This window comes from Suncus etruscus, chromosome 18, assembly GCF_024139225.1.
Source record: "Suncus etruscus isolate mSunEtr1 chromosome 18, mSunEtr1.pri.cur, whole genome shotgun sequence".
NCBI lineage: Eukaryota > Metazoa > Chordata > Mammalia > Eulipotyphla > Soricidae > Suncus > Suncus etruscus.
In genome coordinates this window covers 42,838,759-42,861,985 of record NC_064865.1, presented here as the reverse complement: position 1 = coordinate 42,861,985, position 23,227 = coordinate 42,838,759, and the positions used below count along the sequence as shown (strand labels likewise).

The 23,227-nt window shown below is 41.4% G+C and overlaps 1 protein-coding gene across 5 annotated transcripts in view; it reads right to left on the bottom strand.

Moving 5' to 3' along the window:
• The window catches only part of PHACTR1 (phosphatase and actin regulator 1), a 554,139-nt gene that overhangs the window by 40,968 nt on the left and 489,944 nt on the right, over positions 1-23,227 (bottom strand). For all 5 annotated transcript variants that reach the window (XM_049765251.1, XM_049765250.1, XM_049765247.1 and 2 more), the window contains 2 exons: positions 18,325-18,572; positions 16,066-16,222 (listed from right to left, as the gene is read on the bottom strand). In XM_049765251.1, the coding sequence (XP_049621208.1) occupies positions 16,066-16,222; positions 18,325-18,572 (405 nt within the window). The remainder of the gene's footprint in view (positions 1-16,065; positions 16,223-18,324; positions 18,573-23,227) is intronic.

Below are 23,227 nucleotides of genomic sequence, written 5' to 3'. Positions count from 1 at the left end.
TGCAGTTTTGGTTTTCCATGACTGAACTTTTTGATTGCAGGTCTTAGGGAGAGTAAGTGGGAAGGTTTGCAGTGGAAGCCTCTGAATCTGTTTTATCTCCATAACTGTGTGTGGATTATTTCCTGTGTTGGCTTTTGCTTCTAGACAGATGTCTGCCCAATCCCCTGGAAATGGGCCATGAGGCTTCTGCTTAACCCTGGTAGTGCTCAGAATTTACTCCTGGCTCTGTAAGCAGGGATCACTCTTAGTGATCATATGAGATCCTAGGGATCACATGGGGTGTTGTGGGAATCAAACATTAGTAGTATGCAAGACAGGTACCCTACCCACTGCTGTGCTATCTTATCAACCCCTCATTTTTAATACTTAAAGAACATATTCTTATATGCTTACATATACCTCACTATTCTATTCTTAAGAAACATACTATAAAATACTTGTATACTAACGTTCTATGTATGCCTTAAAAATTGAATAGACTGGGGTCAAAGAGATATCACAATGGGTAGAGCATTTTCCTTGCACACAGCCTATCCATAATCCTATAGTTACCCAAGCCTGCCAGGAGTAATTTCTAAATGCAGAGTCAGCAGTAACCCCCAAGGACCACTGAGTGTGGCCCACCCTGCCTTCCCCCCAAATAATAGACATTTCTTTCTTTTTTTTTATTTGCATGGGCAAAGGCCTATTGATTTACATTTTTTTGAGGGGAGGAAGAAACACTTGGGTACTGATTGTTGACTGTGAGGTGGGAATCAGTTTTTCAGTGGCTCCAAATGACACTATTGGCTAAGCCTAAGGCAAAGAGACAGAGCTGAGTGATGAAGAATGGAAAGGGCAGAGAGTCTGTGGACCAGGAGAAATCCAAATCACCTCCTGAATCAAAGGCAGGACCAACTCCCCGAAGGAGCATATGCTGAGAGTCTCCTTCTCTAGGGGAACATGAACAGGCTACCTGATGGGAGGATGGTGGGAGTTGAAGGAAGGGGCAGGGGACTTGCAGGTGGCAAGATCCCTATTCAATCCTTGGTGATGGGGCAGTGCTTAAATGTTGTTTTAGGTCAGGAGTTGCTTTGATCCCTCAGCACTGGTTTGGAGGGAGTTGAGCGAATTCTAACTGGAAAGGGAGCAAAACAAGGCAAGTCTTAGCCCTGAGAAGGAGGCTGGATTTACAGCAGTGGCACCTCTTTGCAATCCACGATCACCTGGCAGCAACCACCATTTATCTGTCTGCCCGCTTATTTCCCAAGGAGCGAACAAGGCAGCTCCGTTTGAAGAACTATTGTTTTAATGATTCCACGGGCACAGAACATAAAATTTTCATGATCACACTTCCTGAAATAGAAGCGTCCTCACACAGGCTTCAAAGGAACTGCTATTTGAATCAGAGGGAAAAAAAGCGATTTTCCCGAGTTAGGATCTTTGGATGTGTATATTTGGTCTAAAAATTGCTATTTGGTGAGGCCTCTATGCAATTTGAGGGGATATTATAAAAATCTTTGCATTCCAACCAAGGAGAGTGGAACAAACAAAATGAAGATAAATCCAATGAACACTATTAGCATTTTGCATGCAATGGGAGGTGTTTTGCCAGTGAACAAAGATGGGCAGGGACACATGAAAAAACAACCCCACTGCACATTCTCTCTTATAATTCTGCTCTGCTATTTAAATATTCAGGACTGTGTGCAAACCTGATCCTGCAGAAAAATCACATCCCATCTGACCTGAAGCCAAGTACAGCAAGTGAGGGAGAAATTACTCAGGAGACTATATATGTCAACTTCACTACTGAAACAAAGAACGAAGAATTCTTTTTTTTCTTTAGGGGGGCACACTTAGAGTGCTCAGGGGTTATTCCTGGCTCTGTGCTTAGAAAATCACTCCTGGTAGGCTTCGGTGACCATATGAGATGTTGAGGATTGAACCCGGGTCAGTCGCATGCAAGGCAAACTTACCTTCTTCACTGTGCTATCACTCTGACCCCAGAATGAAGATTTCTTAAGTGACTGGAGCATAAATGATTGGAGTATAAGTGATTAGAGCCTTAGTTTTCATCCTGATGATATCTAACTCAATTAGGCCAACTTGAAATTCCAAACACTTGTTCAGACTTCAACATTATTAGTCTTTTTCAATCAGGGTCAGCCATAAAGTTGGGAATTTTCTCTGGTGTCCACCTTTAGCATAATGTTCTTTCAGCTAAACAGAGTGGAGGGAGATAACAGTACCCATGGCAGGAACTATCTACGAGAAATTTCTAGAATTCCTTTTTCACAGAGATTTTCATCACAAACTATTTTCCTAATTACAAAAATCTCTGCTTGAAATTATTTGTATTTTACACATGGATCAAAACAGTCAACTTGAGATGGATGACTAGTTTGTTAGACTAGTCTAAGCAAAATATAGGCCTTTTTCTTAAATGAGAAATGGATGCATTTCTTCCCTTCTAGGGAAGAAATTTTGCTGACTGGGGTCAGGGCATTTGGTTCCAAACTCCACTACAGTCAGAAATGACAGTGTGAATTAGGCTAGCAGCTTCACTACTTTAAATCTCAGTTTACTTTTCTCTAAAATTAACAGGAGAGGAAATGATCAGGTGTTAGTTTTAAAATGTTCTATTCAGATCTGGAGGAAGCTATTGGAACACAAGTGAAGAAACTCACAAATAGTCTTCTTTCAAGAGAAGATTAGCCAAGCTCTAGATTAAATCTGAGGCGTAATCTCTAGACTAAATCTGGTCGTTATATTTTATGCAACACTATCTTACAAACAGTATACTTTGGGGGGCTGGAGGGATGTCGCAGCTGTAGGATGTTTGCTTTGCACGCAGTTGACCCAGGATGGACTGTGGTTCGATCCTCCAGCATCCCATATGGTCCCCCAAGCCAGGAGCGATCTGAGCTCATAGCCATGAGTAACCTCTGAGTGTCACTGGGTGTGGACCCCCAAAATAAACAAACAGTATACTTTGGAGACATCAGAAGATTAACTGTCAGTAAATTAAAAAGTACAATAAGAATGACACATCCAATATCCTTATGACTATTTCACTTGTAAGAGGACCAAAAAGAGGGACTGGAGTGATAGTACAACATGTAGTGTGCTTGCCTAGTATGCAATGGACCCAGATTTGATCTCAGGCATTCCATATTATCTTTGAGTACTACCAGGTAGTAAATGCAGAGCCTAGAGTGATCTCCGAGTAGCACCAGGTGTGCAGCACCCCCCCCCCAAAAGAGAGCCAAAATATTGTAAAAAAAAAAAAAACAAAAGATGGTGGACAACAGGAATGTATATTCATTTTAATCTGTAAGTTTAAGAAAAAATAAACTCTAAATCAATGATTCAATGTTAAAATATTCTGAGCCCTGCCCCATTTCATTCTTTCAGGAACATTTAGAAATGGGTTGGGGGGATGAAAAGAAAAATAATTAAAAAATATTTTTAAAGTTTAAGGCACCATAATTTACAGAGTTGTTCATTAGAGTTTTAGGCATATGATGTTTCAACACCAATCCTTCCACCAGCATGATCTCCCCTCCATAAATACCCCCAGGTTCCCTTTCACCCTTGGAAGGTATATTTTAGTTTAATTATTGTTTGTATGTACTACTTGAAGTATTTTTGGATGTTTGTACTCCTTGATCAAGATCTTTCCCCTCTATCCAGCAGGCTCAAGGAATCACTATTCTGTTCTCTCTTACTCTGAGTTTAATTTTTTTTTTAAAGATTCCACATATAAATGAAATTGTGTGATGTTAATCTTTCTGTATTGGGTTTATTTCGCCAACCACAATGTGCTCTAGTTTTATTTCTATTGCAAATGACAGGCTTTCCTTCATTTTATAGGTCAATAAGCTTCCCTTTTAAATCCTATCTTTAGATAGGTCTCCCCCATAATAGAATGTTATTTTGGTATGGTTAGAACCTGGGGGCAATGCTACATCCATCCTTTAGATGGGAGAATTTTTGAGTGTTCCTAGACAATGAAAGAACCTATGAAGGCAGACAAAATGGTATTTCTACATTTAGATAGAAGGAAAGCCTTGTACTCTAATACGTGCAGTCTATTTTAGAGATGATAGTCCCCTCCCCTTTTCTGGTTTTTGGGCCACACCTAGCTGCACTCAGGAGTTACTCTTGACTCTGTGTTCAGGAGTCACTCCTGGCAGGCTCAGGGGACCATATGGGATGCTAGGATTTGAACCAGTCAGTCCTGTCTTGGCTGCATGCAAATCTAATCCCTTACCACTGTGCTATGGTTCCAGTCCCCTTTTATGTGACTGAAGACACAATTAAAACAGCCATCACAAGAAGAGCTATGACATATGTAATTCAACATGTTATATAATTCAACATATTACATAGAGGCACTTGGTATTCAACTATTCAGTTATCCCTGTGCCCTTTTCAGTTTCCTCTACAGTTACACACCATTCAGATATTGGGGCTGGTTGGTTGGCTGTAAGCAGAAGTGGTCATAAGCCTCTACTGTTCCCTCTTTTTCTGTGGAGCCCTGTGTTCTAGAGGAACTAGGAGTGCAGTATGGAGAGAGGCCTTCTGATCCACTTTAGACTTGACTTTGGAGAAGACTAAAATGACTTACTGCCTTACGTCATTGAGATTTAGGATTTGCGTCTTAGAACAGTTTAGGACTCATTTAGTCTTTTAGTACTCGAACTCAGTGAAGTCCCCACTTCAAAATTTCTTTAGGCTTTAAAATTGCAACTTTAAGAGAAATACACATAGTGAAACTAGGTTTTTACATACTGTTGTTTTGGGCAGGAGTGGTAGCACATTTGCCTTGCATGCAGTCAAGCTAAGTTTAATCTGCAGTGTTCCATATGGTCCCCTGAGCCCGCCAGGAGTAATTTCTGAGTGCAGAGCCAGGAGTAATCCCTGACTGTCTCTGGGTATGGCCCCCCAAAATATTGTGTAGTTGATTTATTCAAGTGTGAATAGTACTATTTTTTCTTACAAAAGTTATAATGAGGCATTGAACAAAAGATTGTTATTTGAAGTTGTACAGCACAGCATTCAAATTTTCAATGAATTAAAATCAAAAGAGTTCAATTTCCAGGTTTTGGAGAAATCTCCATATTGCTTTCCATAAAGGTTGAATTAGATGGCATTCCCACCAGCAGTGGATAAGAGTTCCTTTCTCTCCTCATCCCTGCCAACACTGCTTGTTCTCATTCTTTGTAATGTGTGCCAATCCTAGGAATATATCCTAGGAACATAAAAATACAATACAAAAATCTCTTCTTTACACCCATATTCATTGCAGCACTATTTACCATAGCAAGACTCTGGAAACAACCAAGATACCCCTCAACAGATGAATGGCTAAAAAAAACTGTGGTACATATACACAATGGAATATTATGCAGCTGTCAAGACAGATGAAGTCATGAAATTTTCCTATATGGATGTATATAGAATCTATTATGCTGAATGAAATAAGTCAGAGAGAGAGAAAGACAGAATGGTCTCACTAATCTATGGGTTTTAAGAAAAATGAAAGACACTCTTGCAATAATTTTCAGAGACAAAAGAGAGGAGGGCTGGAAGTTCCAGCTCACGTCATGAATCTCACCACAAAGAGTGATGAGTTTAGTTAGAAAAATAACTACATTGAGAACTATCCTAACAAAGAGAATATATGAGGGAAATAGAAAGCCTGTCTAGAGTACAGGTGGGCATGGGGTGGGGAGGAGGGATATTTGTGACATTGGTGATAGGAATGTTGCACTGGTGATGGGGGGGTGTTCTTTGCAAAACTGAAACCCAACCACAATCATGTTTGTAATTAAGGTGTTTAAATAAAATATTTTAAAAAAGAAAGAAAAAAAATAAAAAAGTGCCAAAAAACTACTTGAAATTGGGAGGATTATTCCTTTAGTGTTCTTGATGACTTTGGGTGACCGTGATCTATTTTACAAATGTAAAACTAAATGGTGGATGGAGTTCCCGAGTTCAGATTTACCTGTTATCCCCAATAGCTTCTGATCGCATCAGAATCAGGTTAATTAAATATTATTTTTTAGGCCCCACTATTTGAATGTCTAACTCAGAGAGTCTGGGTGGAACCTAAAGCTGCATTTTATCAGTTTCCCAGGTGGTGCAGATGCTTCTGGTCCTTGTCATGTTGCTACAGGCATGACCCCACACCTCAGTGGCTGACGTTTTAGAATTCCCATCTTAGTGTGGACTGTGGGACCAAATGCAAGGAAAGGATAATGCTGGGCCCAAGCTAGACTAACATTTCTTTTTCTTTTTTGGGGGGAGGCACACCTGGTGATAGTCAGGGGTTACTCCTGGCTATGCTCTCAGAAATCGCTCCTGGCTTGGGGAACCATATGGGACACTGGGGAATGAACTGAGATTCATCCTGGATCAGTCACGTGCAAGGCAAATGCACTACCACTGTTCTATCGCTTCAGCTCCTAGACAGACATTTCTAATTCCCTCTTTCTTCCATAGTTTTGTATTCCCTTGAGCATGTTTTTGGAAACCAGCCCAAGCCATTATTCTAGAATATACCATCTCAATCTATCCATACCCAACCTCGGGTACGTGGGAATGAAAGTTTATTCAACAAAAATACTTAAACCCAACTAAATATTTTTTTTTCAGCATCTGTGCTTGATATAGGAAAATCTTGGATTTGGAAGATGTATTATTTTTTTATGCTTATTTTCACTGTGACTTTGAACTCTGTTTTTTTAGTTCTTGATTTTGGTTTTTGGGTCACACCCAGTCATGTTCAGGGGTTATTCCTGGCCTTTCACTCAGAAATCGCTCCTGGCAAGTATGGGGGATCATATAGAATGTAGGGGATCCGAACCACCGTCGGGATCCGAACCACCATTCATCCTGGATCGGCTGCTTGCAAGGGAAACACCCTACCACTGTGCTATCTCTCTGGTCCCATAACTGTTTTCAGACCTCTAGGATGAAATCCAGAAAGAGCCATCTTGCATAGTTGGGGAAAAGGGTCAGATGAGAAATAATAAAAGATAATTTTTTATCAACAGAAAAGGAATCTGAAATTTTCCATCTTATATCAGGGACCCTCACTCTGAATGTTTGTCTCCAAACATACTTAGGTTGACTTTTTTTTTAATAAATATTCCAAGATACAAGCTTCTACTGTCAGTTTCTAAGGTTGACGCCAGAAAGAATCACTATTATTCAACCCAACAAGACTTCTTTCACTGAGAACTTCCCAGCATTGTGCTTGAAAGTTATATCTGATTCTTCCTGCTAAGAGAAACTTCTTTAATATGGTCTTATAGCAGTCTAGAGGAGTCAGTTGTTCTCTGCCTCACCCAGAATTAATGAAGACTGTACCTTCCTATCAAATGTGAAATGCTACTAAAATAACCAGTCATTTTTTTTAAAAAAGCAATGAAACTGAAAATGAAGTCATAGGGCTTATCCTGCCCCGATGATGACAATTTTAAAACAACAACAACAACAACAACAACAAACAAGACATTAACAAGTTATAAACACAGAGCTTCATTCTATTTTTGTTGGATAAAAAGCAGCTCTTTCCTCCATTGCTCTTACTCTATCATTGCAAATGGCTCAGGAGGCCAAAGTAGAAATGATGGAATGCACACAAGTGCCAGAAATGATCAGTTTTGTTCTTCAACATCTAGTGTGAGGTTTACAAAGTGAGTCCTCTACTACACACACATACACACATGGGCCTGCTCACATGCCCACAGTGCTTGTTTACATATAAGTACACACATATACCATACAGAGACATGGTATCAGGCTCAGAAGTCTTGACTGTGTCAAGACTATGTGCTAAAAGTCAGAAGATGGAGCTCAGGTAGGGGCTGCAAATGTCCTGGTAGGACTTGAATACATGCTCAATGGTTCTAGTAGTTCATGATTGCAGGCATGTTTTACGGTTTTATTCATCTTCCTTCGCCTTTCAAGTGTCCTTCACTCAAGACTTCTCAGTCAGCTTTTCTCCCTTTCATTAAAACAAGCATCATAACAGCAGCGAATCTGTGAGTTGTCCTTAGCTTTCCACCACAGAGGTAGCTGCCCTGGTTCCATTTTAGCACCATTCCAAGGGTGTCAGGATTTCTGAAGACTTATGACAAGAAATTTCTATCACATACAAAGAGTTAATGGGAGATGTTAAATGATCTACTGGAAATGCAGCTATGGAGCTAGGGGAGTGTCCACATGGTCGTTGTAGAAAGAATGCAAGACCCAATAACCTCCTGGTCACATTTCCTCATGGATTCACTCGCTCCATCATGCTATCACTCCAGGTTTCCTCCTTGAGACAGCAGGTCTTTTGTTTTCTTTATGAGGACTCTCAGAAGCCACAATAAAAGCCTGCCCTTCCAAGCCTATCCCTACAGAGGCTATAAGGGTGTGAAAATGAGCAAATCCAAGTGTTCTCTTTCTCTTGGGTCCCCTCCAACCTGTGCTCCACACCATTCCATTTACCCCAGTCCCAAAGTGACAATGAGGTGGAGGATGGATTGCAAGACCCAAACCTCACACATGTCTGATTTCCTCCCTCCTTTCTTTCAAGTGATTCACTGTGGCATGTGTTCAGGGCTCACTAAGTCAAAGTTGAATTGGATTTATAAACCCTTTGATGATTATACTCCTATTTTTAGAATGGTTTCTACATCAGCACAAATTGCCTAGCCTGGGGAGATGCCAGTTTACACTTAGCATGTCCTTATTAAACTGGGGGTTCATATGCAATTTGCCACCCAGGAATGAAGCTCTCATGTGCCAGAGTCAGCACATGCATTTCTTCAACCGCTAAGTAGTATGCAAGCAGCAGTTGGAAGTCAGGATAGCTGTGTTTTATCACCTCTGCCATGAGCATAAAAAAAACAGATTTCAATTTTCTCCCTTGAATGTGGTGGTATGATTTAAGGCAGCAGGCTGTCCTGCACACATATTATTTTATGTTTTATTTGTGGAGAGTGACATTAGTGTGATCTACTTAGGTGCATAAAATAGAGATTGAGATACTTTTCCTTACTTAGTATTGAGTTATAAGGAAGCCAGAATAGCCCATTAGTTTTCATGAGGATGATCATTGGACTGTCTTCGTTTCTCACTTACCAATTCTACTCAACTGCACAGACAGCAGCTATAGAGAACAGGAGGGGGAATTTAGGGGTATTTTCCAAAGGCGGGGACTGATATCAGGGTTACCACATGCAGCTTCATGCTGGTTTTCATGCTGAAGTATATATTCAAATGATCAATAATTACCAAGTGCTTTAAGCTTAGATTTTGATGCCCAGGCTCTAAGGTATTAGGGAAAAGAAAGCAATCAATGCTATTCCTAACAACATCTTCATCTAACTAAATGAAACTGAATGAAACTCATTCGTAAACATTCTGATAAAAACAGCTGATTAAATTTCTGACATGGGGAAAGCTGGATCAAAGTTCCTTGGAAGAATATAGTACATTACTTTAATGATGGAACCATGTAACTGAACACGAATTAATTCACAGCCAAACTCTTTGGATATCCAAAAAGAACATCTTGAAAATTCCATTCACACACACACACACACACACACACACACACACACACGTCAACCTCACACAGAACAGCTCCACAGTGCTATCTCAACAGCATGTATGAAGAACTGACATGATTATACTGTATATTAAAAAAATTGTGGCTTCCACACTGAAGCTCAAGCACAGGGCAATCATGAAGGAACTGTGCTGAGATGTAACCCTTGCACTGAACTCAGCATTTAAACTATACTCAGCACCAAGTTAAAAACATTTAGAATCTTTACTTCAACATCAAGATTTTTCCCCCAGAACATCTAACTTCCTTTCTGTAAAATCCTCAGTGGCTAATGCTGAGGCTGCACAGTGAGGGCCTGGGCCTCAAGAATGGGCCATTCAGAAACTAGAGTGGTGGCGCAAGTGGTGAGGTGTCTGCCTTGCCCGCACTACTACCCTAGGACAGACTGCGGCATCCCACATGGTCCTCCAAGCAGGAGCGATTTCTGAGCACATAGCCAGGAGTAACCCCTGAGTGTCACCAGGTGTGGTCCCCCCAAACAAAACAAAACAAAAAAAAATGGGCCATTCAGTACATTCCAGTTCCTAACTCTCACCAATTAGTCATCCACTGTGCTTCTGTTCAATATCCATCTAGCTCTCACATATACTGGAAGTAGAAACATATTCCCCATAGACTCACTTTATGATTTCCCAAGGGTTGGGGGCTGACTTGTCCGGTCCCCATCCATATGTGAAAGACCTAACCTCTACCAGATCAGAAATAAGACTTTTTGTGACAGGATGTCCACAGAGGTGTATGAGTTAAAACAAGGCCATTAAGGCAGACCCTAATCCAATAGGAGCAGTGCCTTGTTAAAGGGAACACTTGGACTCAGACACACCACCCAGGAAAGAAATGAGGATCATGGAGAGGTCAGGATGAAGTACCTACAAACTGAGGAAAGCCAAAGGTTGTCAACCATCCCCATTCCCACTGTAGCAGGGTCAGAGGCCAGGCAGGCTCTACTCATGCTCTCCCTTCACAGTCCACAGAAACAGCAGCTTGTGACACCTTCATCTTGGACATGAAGCAGCCAGAACTGTTGCATGAGCCATTCAGCCTGTGGTATTCCACTATCAAAGATGTACCTTTAACACTCAGCTGAGCTGACATCCAGTCAGGATTTTTTCAATCAAGAAAACAGAGGGACCTGTTCCTGGATACATCTAATGTGGAAAAGACACTGGGGAGAAACAACCTTTCCTAAGTAAACCTCTGAGCAGCTTCTCTCCAGAGAGGTGACCAGTTGTCAGCAGGGACTATGCCTGTCTTCGCTCAGGTGGGGTTGCAGCAATTTTGGACAACCATGATATCAGAAAGATAGTGGTGTTGATTTTAAGTGAGAGGATAAGAATTTCAGAATGAAGAGGCATTGAAGGGGAATTTGTGTCCTGTGGGCAGATGGTGGCAACTTCTTTTTTTTTTTTTTTTTTTTTTTTGGTTTTTGGGCCACACCCAGTGACGCTCAGGGGTTACTCCTGGCTATGCGCTCAGAAGTCGCTCCTGGCTTGGGGGACCATATGGGACGCTGGGGATTGAACCGTGGTTGGTCCTAGGCTAGCGCAGGCAAGGCAGACATCTTACCTCTAGTGCCACCAAACCGGCCCCATATGGTGGCAACTTCTATGTAGTCCTGAGCTTCATTTAGTGCCTTAAGATCCTCTCACCCAGAATGCAGAACACATTTTAGGATTCTTTCCAACCTTCCCCCCATCCCACCCCAAGTCTGGATTCAATATGTTAGAAAGTGTTGCAGGGGCTTTGCATTGGAAATGATGGGCCATCAGGTCTGTTGGATCACTGACTTGTGTCCGAGGAAAGGCTAGATTGTGCTCGGTTTTGAGAAACCAAGAGTCTTAGCTCCCTTCTTGCAAAGTGCATATTCCTAGTGAGAACAAAGAGGCCTTAAAAACAAAAATTTCTACATTTTAGGGGCTTTTTCTGGTTCCTAAGAGCCTAGTCCCTAATGGTTCTGAGGGCCACTTTGGAGAGTGGTTTCATTTTTTTCAGCAAAGCTTCTAGCCATAGTAAAGACCATCAGAAAGTTGATTACCCTTGATAGCCATGATCCCTGATGACCTTGATGAACCAGGTGTCATCCTTATTTTGAGTTAACTTTAGCTCTAAATGTAGTTTTTTTATAAGACTATTAATGTTTATATATTAAGGGTTTAATGTTCCATGTCATGTGCATGCACAAGAATGTGTGTACGTGTGTGTTTGTACATGTGCTACAAATTGAAGCCAGGGCATCAGATACAAGGCAAATATTTTATTGCTGGGCAACATCTCTGGCCCAGAGTCTAATTTTCAAAATGATGAATTAGAAAACGTGGTTAATTGGCTTTTAAATAAATTAAATGAGGCTTGTGGGTTGAATAGACACTTGGCAGAGTAATAAAGAAGATAACTAGAAGTGGATGGCAGAGAGGCCACTTACTCACTGGGAAGAGCACTTTCTAAATGGACTCAGTTGTAAGGCCCAAAAAGAGCCCCAGAAAGAAAGAGACTAGCAAGGCTCTGGTGATAGGAGGGGCTCTCCCCCAAGTCTTTACATTTCCTCTGTGGAGAAGAGACTGACTCATGCAGCTTTCAGCAGGGATTCTAGAATGCATGAACCTTCAGCTTTTTAAGACTTTCATTAAAATAGAAATCTAAGCATGAGTCTTCATATATGCCACTTCATTTTTTGTTTGTTTTTGTTTGTTTTGTTTTGTTTTTTGGGGGGGCCACACATGGTGACGCTCAGTGGTTACTCTTGGCTATGCCCTCAGAAATCCCTCCTGACTTGGGGGACCATATGGGATGCTGGGAGATCGAACCGCAGTTCATCCTGGGTCAACCGAAGGCAAGGCAAACAAGCCCAACCACTTGTGCCACCGCTCCAGCCCCACACTTTTTCATTTTTAAGTTATACACATATCCTAAGCTGTGGTCCTCAAACTATGGCCCGAGGGCCACATATTGTATTTGTATCTGTTTTGTTTCTTCATTGCAAAATAAGATCTATGCAGTGTGAATAAGAATTCGTTCATAAGTTTTGTTTTTTACTATAGTCAGACCCTCCAATGGTCTGAGGGACAGTGAACTGGCCCTCTGTTTAAAAAGTTTGAGGACCCCTGTAAGGCAAATAGATACCTTGCTGAACACAAGATAGTATAGACAGAATTAGCAACCTAAGAAGACTATCCATTCCAATGGAATTTCCACCTCCTGTCAACCTGAGGCCATGTCTCATTTGCTCTCCAGTTCTCTTCACTCATTTACTGGCTGCATCTATAAGCAGGCCAGTGTGTACCATAACCAGGTCTCAAGGGCAGCCAACACTTCTCTGAAGAGGGTTGACCAGAAGACTGAGTGATGATTAAAACATCCAGCTGACTTGTTGAATTTAAGAAAAGGGGGGAAATTTGCCCAAGTAGCTCAGTAAGATCAGTCATGTTGCTTTCTTAGGTAGAAATTCTGCCAATGCTTTATCAAATTCCAATGCATTTTATTTGGTGTTCTTGTGCCTTGGTTCTTGATTACTACACCTTTTTAGATGTCATTAAAATGTCAGGCTAAGAAAATATTTTATACATACTTTTTGGGTGTGTGTGGGAGACTTAAACAGTGATCAGGAGGCCTAGGGGGCCACTCCTCGCAATACTTAACAAACTTAGCTAGTAAGTTGGTGCTAGGGTTCAAAAATATGGTGTTGTTTAGGCTCTTATGTGTTTAGGACCTCTAGGACTACATCTACAAAAACCCTGGGATCTTGTGGTACTAGACCACTTGGTACATGAACTTAATCTTGGAACTGCCTCCCTGGCTCTATACTTTACAAACATCCTCTGTGAGGGCTATAATGCCAAGGCTATGCTTTTCAGAAAATTTACAACTTCCAGAACATTTTCCTCACCGTGAATATCTAAAACATGCCACATGTCCTTATTTTCGAAGTATTCTTTCAGTTGCTTTCTTAAGAGAACAGAGCTTACAATTTACATGTGGAAATCAAATATTCTAGTCTAATCTTGGAAGATTAGGCCATGAAGGTCAAGGAGGGCAAAGGATTCCTTAGAGCTAGAATCCAAGATTTCTGATCTCAGGTGATTCTGTTTATCTTTCTACCCAGACTTCAGAATAAATGAGTTGTGGGAATCTCACTTATCTCAACAGAGGCCTCCCAATACCCTCACATACCAGGGTGCTGCATATATCTTAGCAAAGCAGAAGAATGGGGTTGGAAGAAACAATGGTATGGGAGGGATTTCCACAAAGGCTTTCCCTTCTGTGGGGAGGTAGTTGAGTTAAATTCTGAAGAGAGACTGAAGTCAAGCTTCTGCTCCTTCCTCTTTGTCTCTAGTCATCCCACTGACAGCTCTTGTTGTACCATATATGTAAGTATACTGGCTAGAAAGTAACCCCAGAAGTCTGGTAACACCCACTTGAAGAAATATTGAGGCAAAAGCAGGCTAGAAGAGTAAGATGGTAAGGGAGCCAGGGCTGCCTCCAAGGCTGCAGAGTCAGACATAAGGTATGAGACACTGAGTGGGTGTATAAAAGATTCACTTTTTTGGTGGGGTTGTATAGACAGAGGTTTCAGGTTCTTAAACGTTCAAGAAAGAATGTTCTACAATCAAGCTTTGCACTAGGGCATAGGCTTTTCAGGGTGTTGTGAGAACCAAAGTGACTTAATTCTATTGAGCTAGTAAGAGACATTGAAACCACCAAAGTGTGGTTGAGTTAACACATCCAATGAGTGTGTGTAGGTTGGGAACTGGGGGGAGCGTCAGTAGATGGTGAGGGGGATAATAACTGAATAATTCAAGAACAAATCATGCTTCCTGTAGAATATTCTACACATCCCATTATACAGCTTTGTCCAGAAGGATCAAGTGAATATGGAGGCAGCAATGAAAATTTAAGCAGGAAGAAGGGAGACTTCAACATGTCACTGCACAACATGGCTGCCTTGAGAAGCTCTATGAGCACCATTTCCTTCACTTGAGAATCAGAAATAGCAGCTACTGAGTGTATATTGTTGGGCTGATGCTACAACATGAGTCTTATAATCCTTCATTTTATTAATGCAGGAACCAAAGGCACCAAGAAGCTGCCAAAATCCAGGAGAAGGACAGAAAGTCATGGGACATGGCTGAATACACTGGGGCCTGTGGTAGAGTAAGGGGTCAGGTGAACAGATCTAGAGCTTTCAAGCATCACTGGATCCCCTCTGTGTGATATTATGCCAGTATCTCCTGTGTTCCCATCATAAAATGAGTATGCAAGATTCTCCCTTATAGGTGTTACCTCCCCCCATTCTTCCTGTGTAACCTTACATACAAGAAAGACCTGCCCATTTCTGGGCGGGGTCTCTGAGGGGTTACAAAAGGTTTGGCCAGAAGGTCAGGAAGGGATTGATAGAGGAGATTTGGAGGAGGAGTTTTGGAGAGAGATTGAGCAAAGAAGATGGATGGAGAGGAGATGGCTGAGGGACAAAGTACAATGCAGGGCTGAGTAGGGATCCAGCATAAAAGGTTATGAGAGAAGCCACGCATGTTGGCTAGGGCATGAATAAAGCTGATATTTCCTGGAACCTGTCTGTGGATGATTTCCTCGCCTCTACCTGAAGCTTCTGAGCACTGGCTGGAGAGGGTTGCATATACACATGGTCCTGGGCTGGAGGAGGAAGGCCTCCATCACCATCCACCACCATTCAAGACCATCTAAAGGGTTTGATGCAGCAATAGGGACATTCAAAGTTGAAATGGTTTAGCCCAGGTAAGAATGACTAGTAGAAATTCTGACAACTGATAAGTGCTCCCCAGGTATTAGTTTATCTCATCCCCATGCCTTAGATTACAGGGGTCCTCTTTGGTCCAACTACACACAGATCTAACATATGAATGTAAAATATTGTTATATCTTTACATCTGGGCCAACATCCAGGAAGAAGCACAACTTAATCATGAGCACTGCAGAAACCACTGATCTCTAGCTGCCAGGGTCAAGAGTGCAGTTGCATGTGTGATCATTGGATTTCTCTGGACATGACCAAACCATCGATCCTATGCATGGAGGACCTGGATTCTACTGGATGGCAGCAGTGATTTTTTTTCTACAGGTGATCTTCCCCCCCAGCCCAGATCATATGGAGGAAAGAACTAGAGAAGCAACCATAGATAAGAAATGGAATGTTGTGTTTGTCTGTTGGTTGGGCCACACTGGGTGGTGCTCAGGACTTAATCTGGCTCTGAGCTCAGATCACTCCTGGCAGGGCTCAGATGACCATAGATGATGCTGGGGATTGAACCCAGGTTGGACATGCGCAAAGCCAGTATCATGCCTACATTATACTATTCCAAGAAATGGAATGTTTCCCATGTTATATTTTCCTGTAATAACTTCCTCCAGACAGAGTTAGGAGGCCACACTTCTGAGTTCTTCCCCTAAAATCAGAGACACTGCAATCTCTGCTGTCTTACCTGGTGAGCTTGGTACCAATCTGCTGCCTCAGCTCCAGCCTCTCTTCATCTGTCTGCCTCGGCAGGATGTTCTTCTCTTCCAGCTCTCGCTTGGAGGGTCTGTTGCTGAGTTTGATGGCCAAGGAGTCCTTCCTGCACACCTTCATGGCCAGGGAGCCTGCAGGAGAGAAATAAGTGAGTCAGGTAGACATTCTGGCTTCCATGGGGCCTACCATGGCTGCAAGGGGAAAGTGCAGGAAGAACAACCAAAACTTCCAGTTCCTGCAACCGGGCTGCTCCATATTCCTAGCAGCAAGCTTGGCATATGGTGAAGACATAGCTGGAACTGGATATGTACTCTCCAGGAACCTCAGGGTTCTGGAAAGCACAAAGAGGAGGGTAGAATAAACAGGTTATGATGCAAGAGGGAAGAAGAGGCAGCACAGAGGCTTCTGGCTGGGAAAAGTTTTACAGATCCAGGAGGGTGCATGCAAGAGAGATGTCACTACTCAAGCAGGGTGGAGGTACAGGGGTGTTCCATTTTGACAAGACAGAGGCCAGAGCAGAGCTGGGGGGACCATGGAAAAAAAATAAAATTGGGCAGACAAAGTAGAATCTGTTTGGGGGGTGAATGTTAGGTCAGAGAAATGGTGATGGGCTGAGACAGTTTTCACTTTTTCTGACAGAGATGATTTGGTCCCCCAGGGCAGGCCTTTCTCACAGCTGGGACAAACCAGTACTTCAACAAATCAGGGGTGATTTTGTTTCCTAGGAGACATAATAAAAGCCTAGAGAGGTTTTTGGTTGTCAAAACTGGTTGTTTTGGAGGATGTGGGAAGGTTAGATGTGGGGGAGGTTGCTCTAGCATTAAGTGGAAAGAATTCAGAGATGCTGCTACCAGCATCCTACAATACACAGGACAATCCCATCACAAAGAAGGTTCTAGTCCCAGTGTCACCTGTGCAACAACTGAGACATCAGTATAGGACATTCAGCTCTCTGGGCAAAAGGGGTAAAGGGAAGCAAGCCACTGTTCCCCTCCAGTCATTTAGCAGCTGGCTTGCTCTTGTGGCATTTCATTTTCAACATTTTTTGGGGGGTAAGTTATTTTACTCCTTCCCAGGATCTTGTCAGTTTCCGTATCTAACCAGTTTTCTGATATCTGGCACATAAAAAGAAGATGGAGAGATGGGAGAAATGTAGGGTTTTATCTCTGAAAGTCCTGGAGTCTTGATCGTGTCATTCTTGCCTTCTGCTTTCCTCCAGTGGCTTCAGAAGCCAGGCCCGTAAAGCAGGGAATGAAGTCATACTCAACCCTTTGGGACTGATGGGAGCTCTCAGATGCCTTTGGTCACCTCTCTACTTGCCTCCCTCATCTATACAAAGGAACAGCAAAACCCATGCTCCAGCCATTGGGATAAGTAAAATCTTGGCATGTGCTAGATTCAGCTTATATCCAGTAAAAGGCTTAAGTGCATACATTCATTGATTAAACAGTTGATTGAATCACTTAATCTAGATTCTCCTAACTAAAAATTAAAAACATTTTTGACTAGAAAAATCAACTTTGTTTTCATCATTTTAATTCTTCGGTAAGATATTTAAAGCCAGATTTCCTAAATTTGTTTTGAAGTATGCTTTGAAATAAATTCAGGATGGGGTAAAGGGGCTGGGGTGCAGGCATGCTTTGCATGTAGAATTCTGAGTTTGAGTCCTGGACTACCACTGGGGATGTGGCTTCCAAAAAAAAAAAAACAAGAACAAAATATATTGCATACTCACCGTTAGTATCTGAGGATTTTTAAATGAAATTGCAATTTTGTGGGAGCCCCTTACTTTTAAAAGCTTGAGGGCTGTGTCTCAAAGAAAGCAGTAAAAGAAAGACCCATCTATGAGGTGTTTCAATGCTTAGTTGAATGAATGGCTGAGGACACTTGCCCTTCTATCTGATGAAGAAACAAGTGTCACTAGAGTCACTAGAGTGACTGTCCTTCAGACTCCAGCTCACCTTTGGCCCATAGCTGCCCTCTGACCTGTAACCAGACCCAGGATCAGAACCCAAACGATTGGCTGTCCTCTTTGCACAAAGCCAAGCCCCCACCATAGAGTGTAGAGCAAACTTATTCATGCAACAAAGCTCTCCCACACATGTGCACGCCCTCAAGGGCATAAGCACTTGATGCACACATGCTCTCACACCCTCACACACACATGCCCTCATGAATGCACTGGTGAACACATGTCCTCATGCCCTCACACACACTGGCATGCAGCACGCACTGGTATACAAGGAGCTGTCATCATCCTCATCCTCTTCCTCCTCTTCTTCTGCTCTTGTGTAGAGGCAAGAAGAGTCTTCATAGTCGGACTCATGAGGCACGTTTTCTTTATTGTCATCACATTCAATCACAACCGTTGGCACTTGTCTTATTTCTGGAAGGCCCAGAGATCCTGCCTTTGTGACCCCATCACCCGAGTGCAAAGCAGAGCTGTGGTATGAAGTGGCGCAGGGGACCCGCTGCTCGGAGCTGTGAAAGAGAAGGAGAGAAGAGGGGCATGGACGCTGACTAATGGCTTCAGAACCTGTTAACATAAAACTGCACTCAGTCCCGAATGACTCAGGGACTACTGGGTGATTCAAGTCCCCTTTCTGATTTACACATAAACACATTGGCACAGCAGAGCTTCCACCTGGAAATAAGAATCTTAATCTCTGTGGCAGTAGGTGAAAATGCCAATGAATACCCAGTGAACTGCACACTTCAAAACAGTTCTGATGGCAGATTGTATGTCTCAAGTATTTACTACACTATTTTAAAATATTTTATTATTTAAAATTTGTAAATTTTTTAAATTAAAAAATTAAAAATACGATATATATATATATATTTAAATTTTATTTTATTGAGACCATTGTAATCTACAGAGTCCTTCATAGTGAATTTTAGATATACAGTGAGCTAAGGCCATTCCCACCACCAGTGTCGACCTCTCTCCACCAATGAACCCAGAGTGCATCTCATACCACCACCCTTTGCCCTCTGACTTGCCAGTATAACAGGCCCCTTTAAGTTTTGATTGGTAAAGTTTAGTTCCCTTGATTATATTATTGTTGACTTTGGCTTGGGTATTTAGTTCTGTCCTTATTTATTTCCCCCTCCAATGCATCTAAGACCACTTGGCCCCTGACTCCCAGCCTTTCTTTATTCCTTTCCTCTTATTTTTATCAAATAAAAAATTGCAGGAATATGTGGTAAACTAAAGTAATCCTTGTCCCAAGGCTCTATGAAAAAGGCAGGAGCCTCCATTTAAAAACCAAGAGATAAAAAAAAATACAATATTTAATAAAAACAAAGTGGCTGGAGAGATAATATAGGAATTAAGGTGCTTGCTGCGGCTTCAATGGAAGGTTCATTTACAACACAAAACTCACAGAAAGCATGGAAGGATTCATTTGACAGCAAAGCTAAAAACACAGGAAGAGACAGTATGCGATTTTTTTTAGCTTTCAAAGCTCTTGGTGTGACTGCAGGTACTGTGTGGGAGAGATGGGGTCAAACAAGTCAGAGATGGAGATGAAGACAGACCTGGAGGTTGGAAGCCCAGTCCCAAACCCAAAATCAGGGACAATAGCAAGCCAAGATGGGCCTAGAGGATAATTTTTTTTTCCAAGATAAAGCCCTCAGGAGCTAGAAAGCATGTTGATCTGCTTTTTATAGGTCAATTTTCCAAGGAATGATGATGAAATTCTTGGTTTTCCTCTTAAGTTCAGCCAGTTCAGAGAAAAAGATAGCTTTTAAATTAAAAACTCTTTGCTTTATACCCCAAATCATATAAGTTCATTATAAAAAACTTAAGAAATGTGCCTCATCAAAACTAAAGAAAATAAAGTAGTTCTTTTTCTTAATCGAGTCTAGCCTAGGCTCCGAGGACAATTTAGAATTTTTTTTTATGACAAGCTTTAAGTGGATTTTGGAAGAATAATGGAGCCAGAAGCACAGTTAAATTTTATCATTCCTTTTCAGAATAATGAAGTAGAATTTATATCTTTCATTTAAGAAATTTCTAGATATGAGAAATTCAGTGCATTTACCACCTCATAGTGTTTGACATTTATAAGGAAATGGAGTGTGAGGTTAGATACTATATATCAGCACATTTTACATCAGAATACTTTATCCAGAAGAAAAATCTCACTCATGACATGAATGCATGATGGTCTCCTTTGAAACTTTCAATTAAACTCTCAGTGATTGCCATGTCTAATTTAAATTCAATTAACTTTCTTCCTCCCATTGTTTCCAATGGGCTGCTTTTCTCTCTCTATTTTTTCATATAACTCTTCAGTGACACAAATGGGAAATCTAGTTAATATGTTATGAGCTATGATGTTCATAGCAATGAACTAAATCAGTTTAAAAAAAAGAAACCTTCAATTGTAAAGCAAGATGAAATTTCCTATTTACAAAAGTTCAGTGTCTTATTAGATCTTAACGGTTTGAAGAGTCCATTTCTCCATAATTTAATACATGTGATAACATAAGCAGGAGGCACAGCATGATAGATGCCCTTTAGGTGACAGATATAATAGGTGACCGAAAGAAGACCATTGGGGAGTCACTGCATCCCCTTTTAGTTACCTCATCTATGAGATGAGGGCATTGTGGGTGCATCCACAATTGTGGGTCCCAACATTGGGTCTTAAGGGAGTAGGATTGAAAGAGGCAGAAAAGTAATGCTGGGCTGGGGTGAGTCTCTCTCCCCAATACTGTCCTTGCTTTTCCCCACACAGCAATTAATATTACCTTTGGCTTCCAAGACCAGTGGCTATTTGCAGGAGGGGGAAAAACCCAACCAAATGGGTTTTATACAATGAACTGGTCACATATTTTCTCTAGATAAAGGCCTGAGCAATAGCACAGCAGGTAGAGCATTTGTCTTGCAAACAGCAGACCCATGTTTGATCCCTGCCATCCCATATGGTCCCTTGAGCCATCTAGGAGTGATTTCTGAGTGCAGAACAGGAGTAACCCCTGAGTGTGGCCAAGTGTGCCTCTCCCCCACAAAAACCCAAACCAAAGTAAACAGAAAACAGATTTCCTCTAGATAAAAGTTTTCACTGTTAAAATTGAGAAGCAATCTCCTTGAAGCAGAATTTTAAACAGTGTGAAAAGCAATATTTAGTGCAATTAACCTCTTTTTTGTTCAACCTGTCTTGTTCTCTCTCTCCGACTTTTTCCCCAAATAACTTTCCCCCTAGTTACTTGCAACCAGGTTCTGTACATTCTCATCCTCAAACATGCTCCCATTTCATCTTCACTTTGTTCATTTCTATTTTTTAAGTAATATCTTATTTAAACTCCGTGATTACAAACATGATTGTAGTTGGGTTTCAGTCATAAAAAGATCAACCCCCTTCACCAGTGCAACATTTCCACCAGCAATCTAATACTTATCTCAGGCAATACTTTCTCTCTGTTCCTGAGAGATTTGAGGGCATCTGGAGGAGAGGACCATGTCTTATTGTGCTGGTAGTAGGTGTTTTGACACAAAGTTATGATTGTTTTTGAGGAATTAAATAAAACTGGTTTGGAATTGCTGGTGTTCTGCACATTGGTTAGTGACTGACTAATCATTCCCAGGGTATTAGTGGTTAAGAATTGTTTCATGTTCAGGGAGATACTGGGTGGTTTGCTGGCCTATGGGTGGTTCTCACTTGGCTACCACATTTATCAAGGACAGAAAGGGCCTACTCATCAAACAAGTGAACTGAAGCAGAAAAGGAAAGAGGGAGTGAAGCTCATTCCAGGAGGCTCACTATTCTCTACAGATCTCCTGTGCTTCCCTGTAACAGCCTGGCAGGTTCTTACACATTATCCTGTGGGTGACACATTATCTAACATTTTAAGTAGGAAACCAAAACCCAGAAAGGGAAGTCAATAGTGTCATAAAAACACAGGCAGTCAAGGAAGCAGGTGGAATTGGAAGCTACTCTCTGTGCTCTTATCTCAACCTTAGACTGAACTGAGTTACTTGGGAGATGGTTTACTTTGATTAAACCCACCCTCATTGGCTGGAAACACATGAATTGGAGGAGAAATATTCATCTGTAAATGTTTAAGGACTTGAGAACCATAGCTGGAAGTGCCCTAATCTACCCAAGGGAGGAAGGCAACCTGGAAATCTTGAGTATAAAGACCTTGGGTGATAATGGTCAGGAGGTGGAAGGGATTCATTTCTCTACTTGTCACTGTTTTTGTAACAAAGGACAAAGTGGCAGAGAAGAATAGGTGTGATAGTCTCAAATATTTACTATCCAGTTATTGAAGATGTTTCTTATCTTTGGCCTAAATTCAATTTTTCTTTCTATTTTTATTTTTAATTATCCACACTTAATTTTATTTGTATGTTTGTGCTCGTGCCATTTTATTCAAGCTCATTTACACTTGAAAAAAAGTTATGGGGGTCAGAGCTGTAGTAAGGTGTTTGTCTGCATGCTGCCAACCTCTATTCAATTTCTGATATTTCACATGGTCCCTGGAGCTTGCCAAGAGTAATTTCTTAGCTTAGAGCCAGGAGTGACCTCTGAGCACCACCAAGTATGGCCCCCAAACAAACAAACAAACAAACAAACAAACAAACAAACAAGCATGTAAGCTTTGGAGTGAAGGGAACATCTCAGATGGCTGAAGCTCATATTTTGCATGCAGGAGGCCTGGGGTTGAATCCTTGGTATCAGATGATTCTCCAAGCAATATCATCCACGGTAATCACCCACATTCCACCTGAAGTGTCAACCTGGGAATCGCCCTGAAACACCACCAAGAGTAACCCCCAAAGCAATAAATAAAAAAAAATGCAAACACTATTCATCTTCAAACAATAATGTCTTTGTAAGCAAAGACTATACATTAATTATGTGTTTATAACAGTATAAGTATGCGACTATAAATAATTATAAATAGCTTGTCTTAAATATCACCAATGCTATATAAATTATACTTTGGTAAATGAGGGTCCAGATAGGATTGCCTTTACCTTGATTTGATGAAATATTGCACTAAATAATTGTGTGTTAGGGCTGTTCTAAGCACTGTAGGGTGTTGAATCCACTCCCCACCTACTCCACTAAGGTGTAACAGCTTTTGTAGCATGAGAAAACAAATCACCTCCAGTGTTGCAT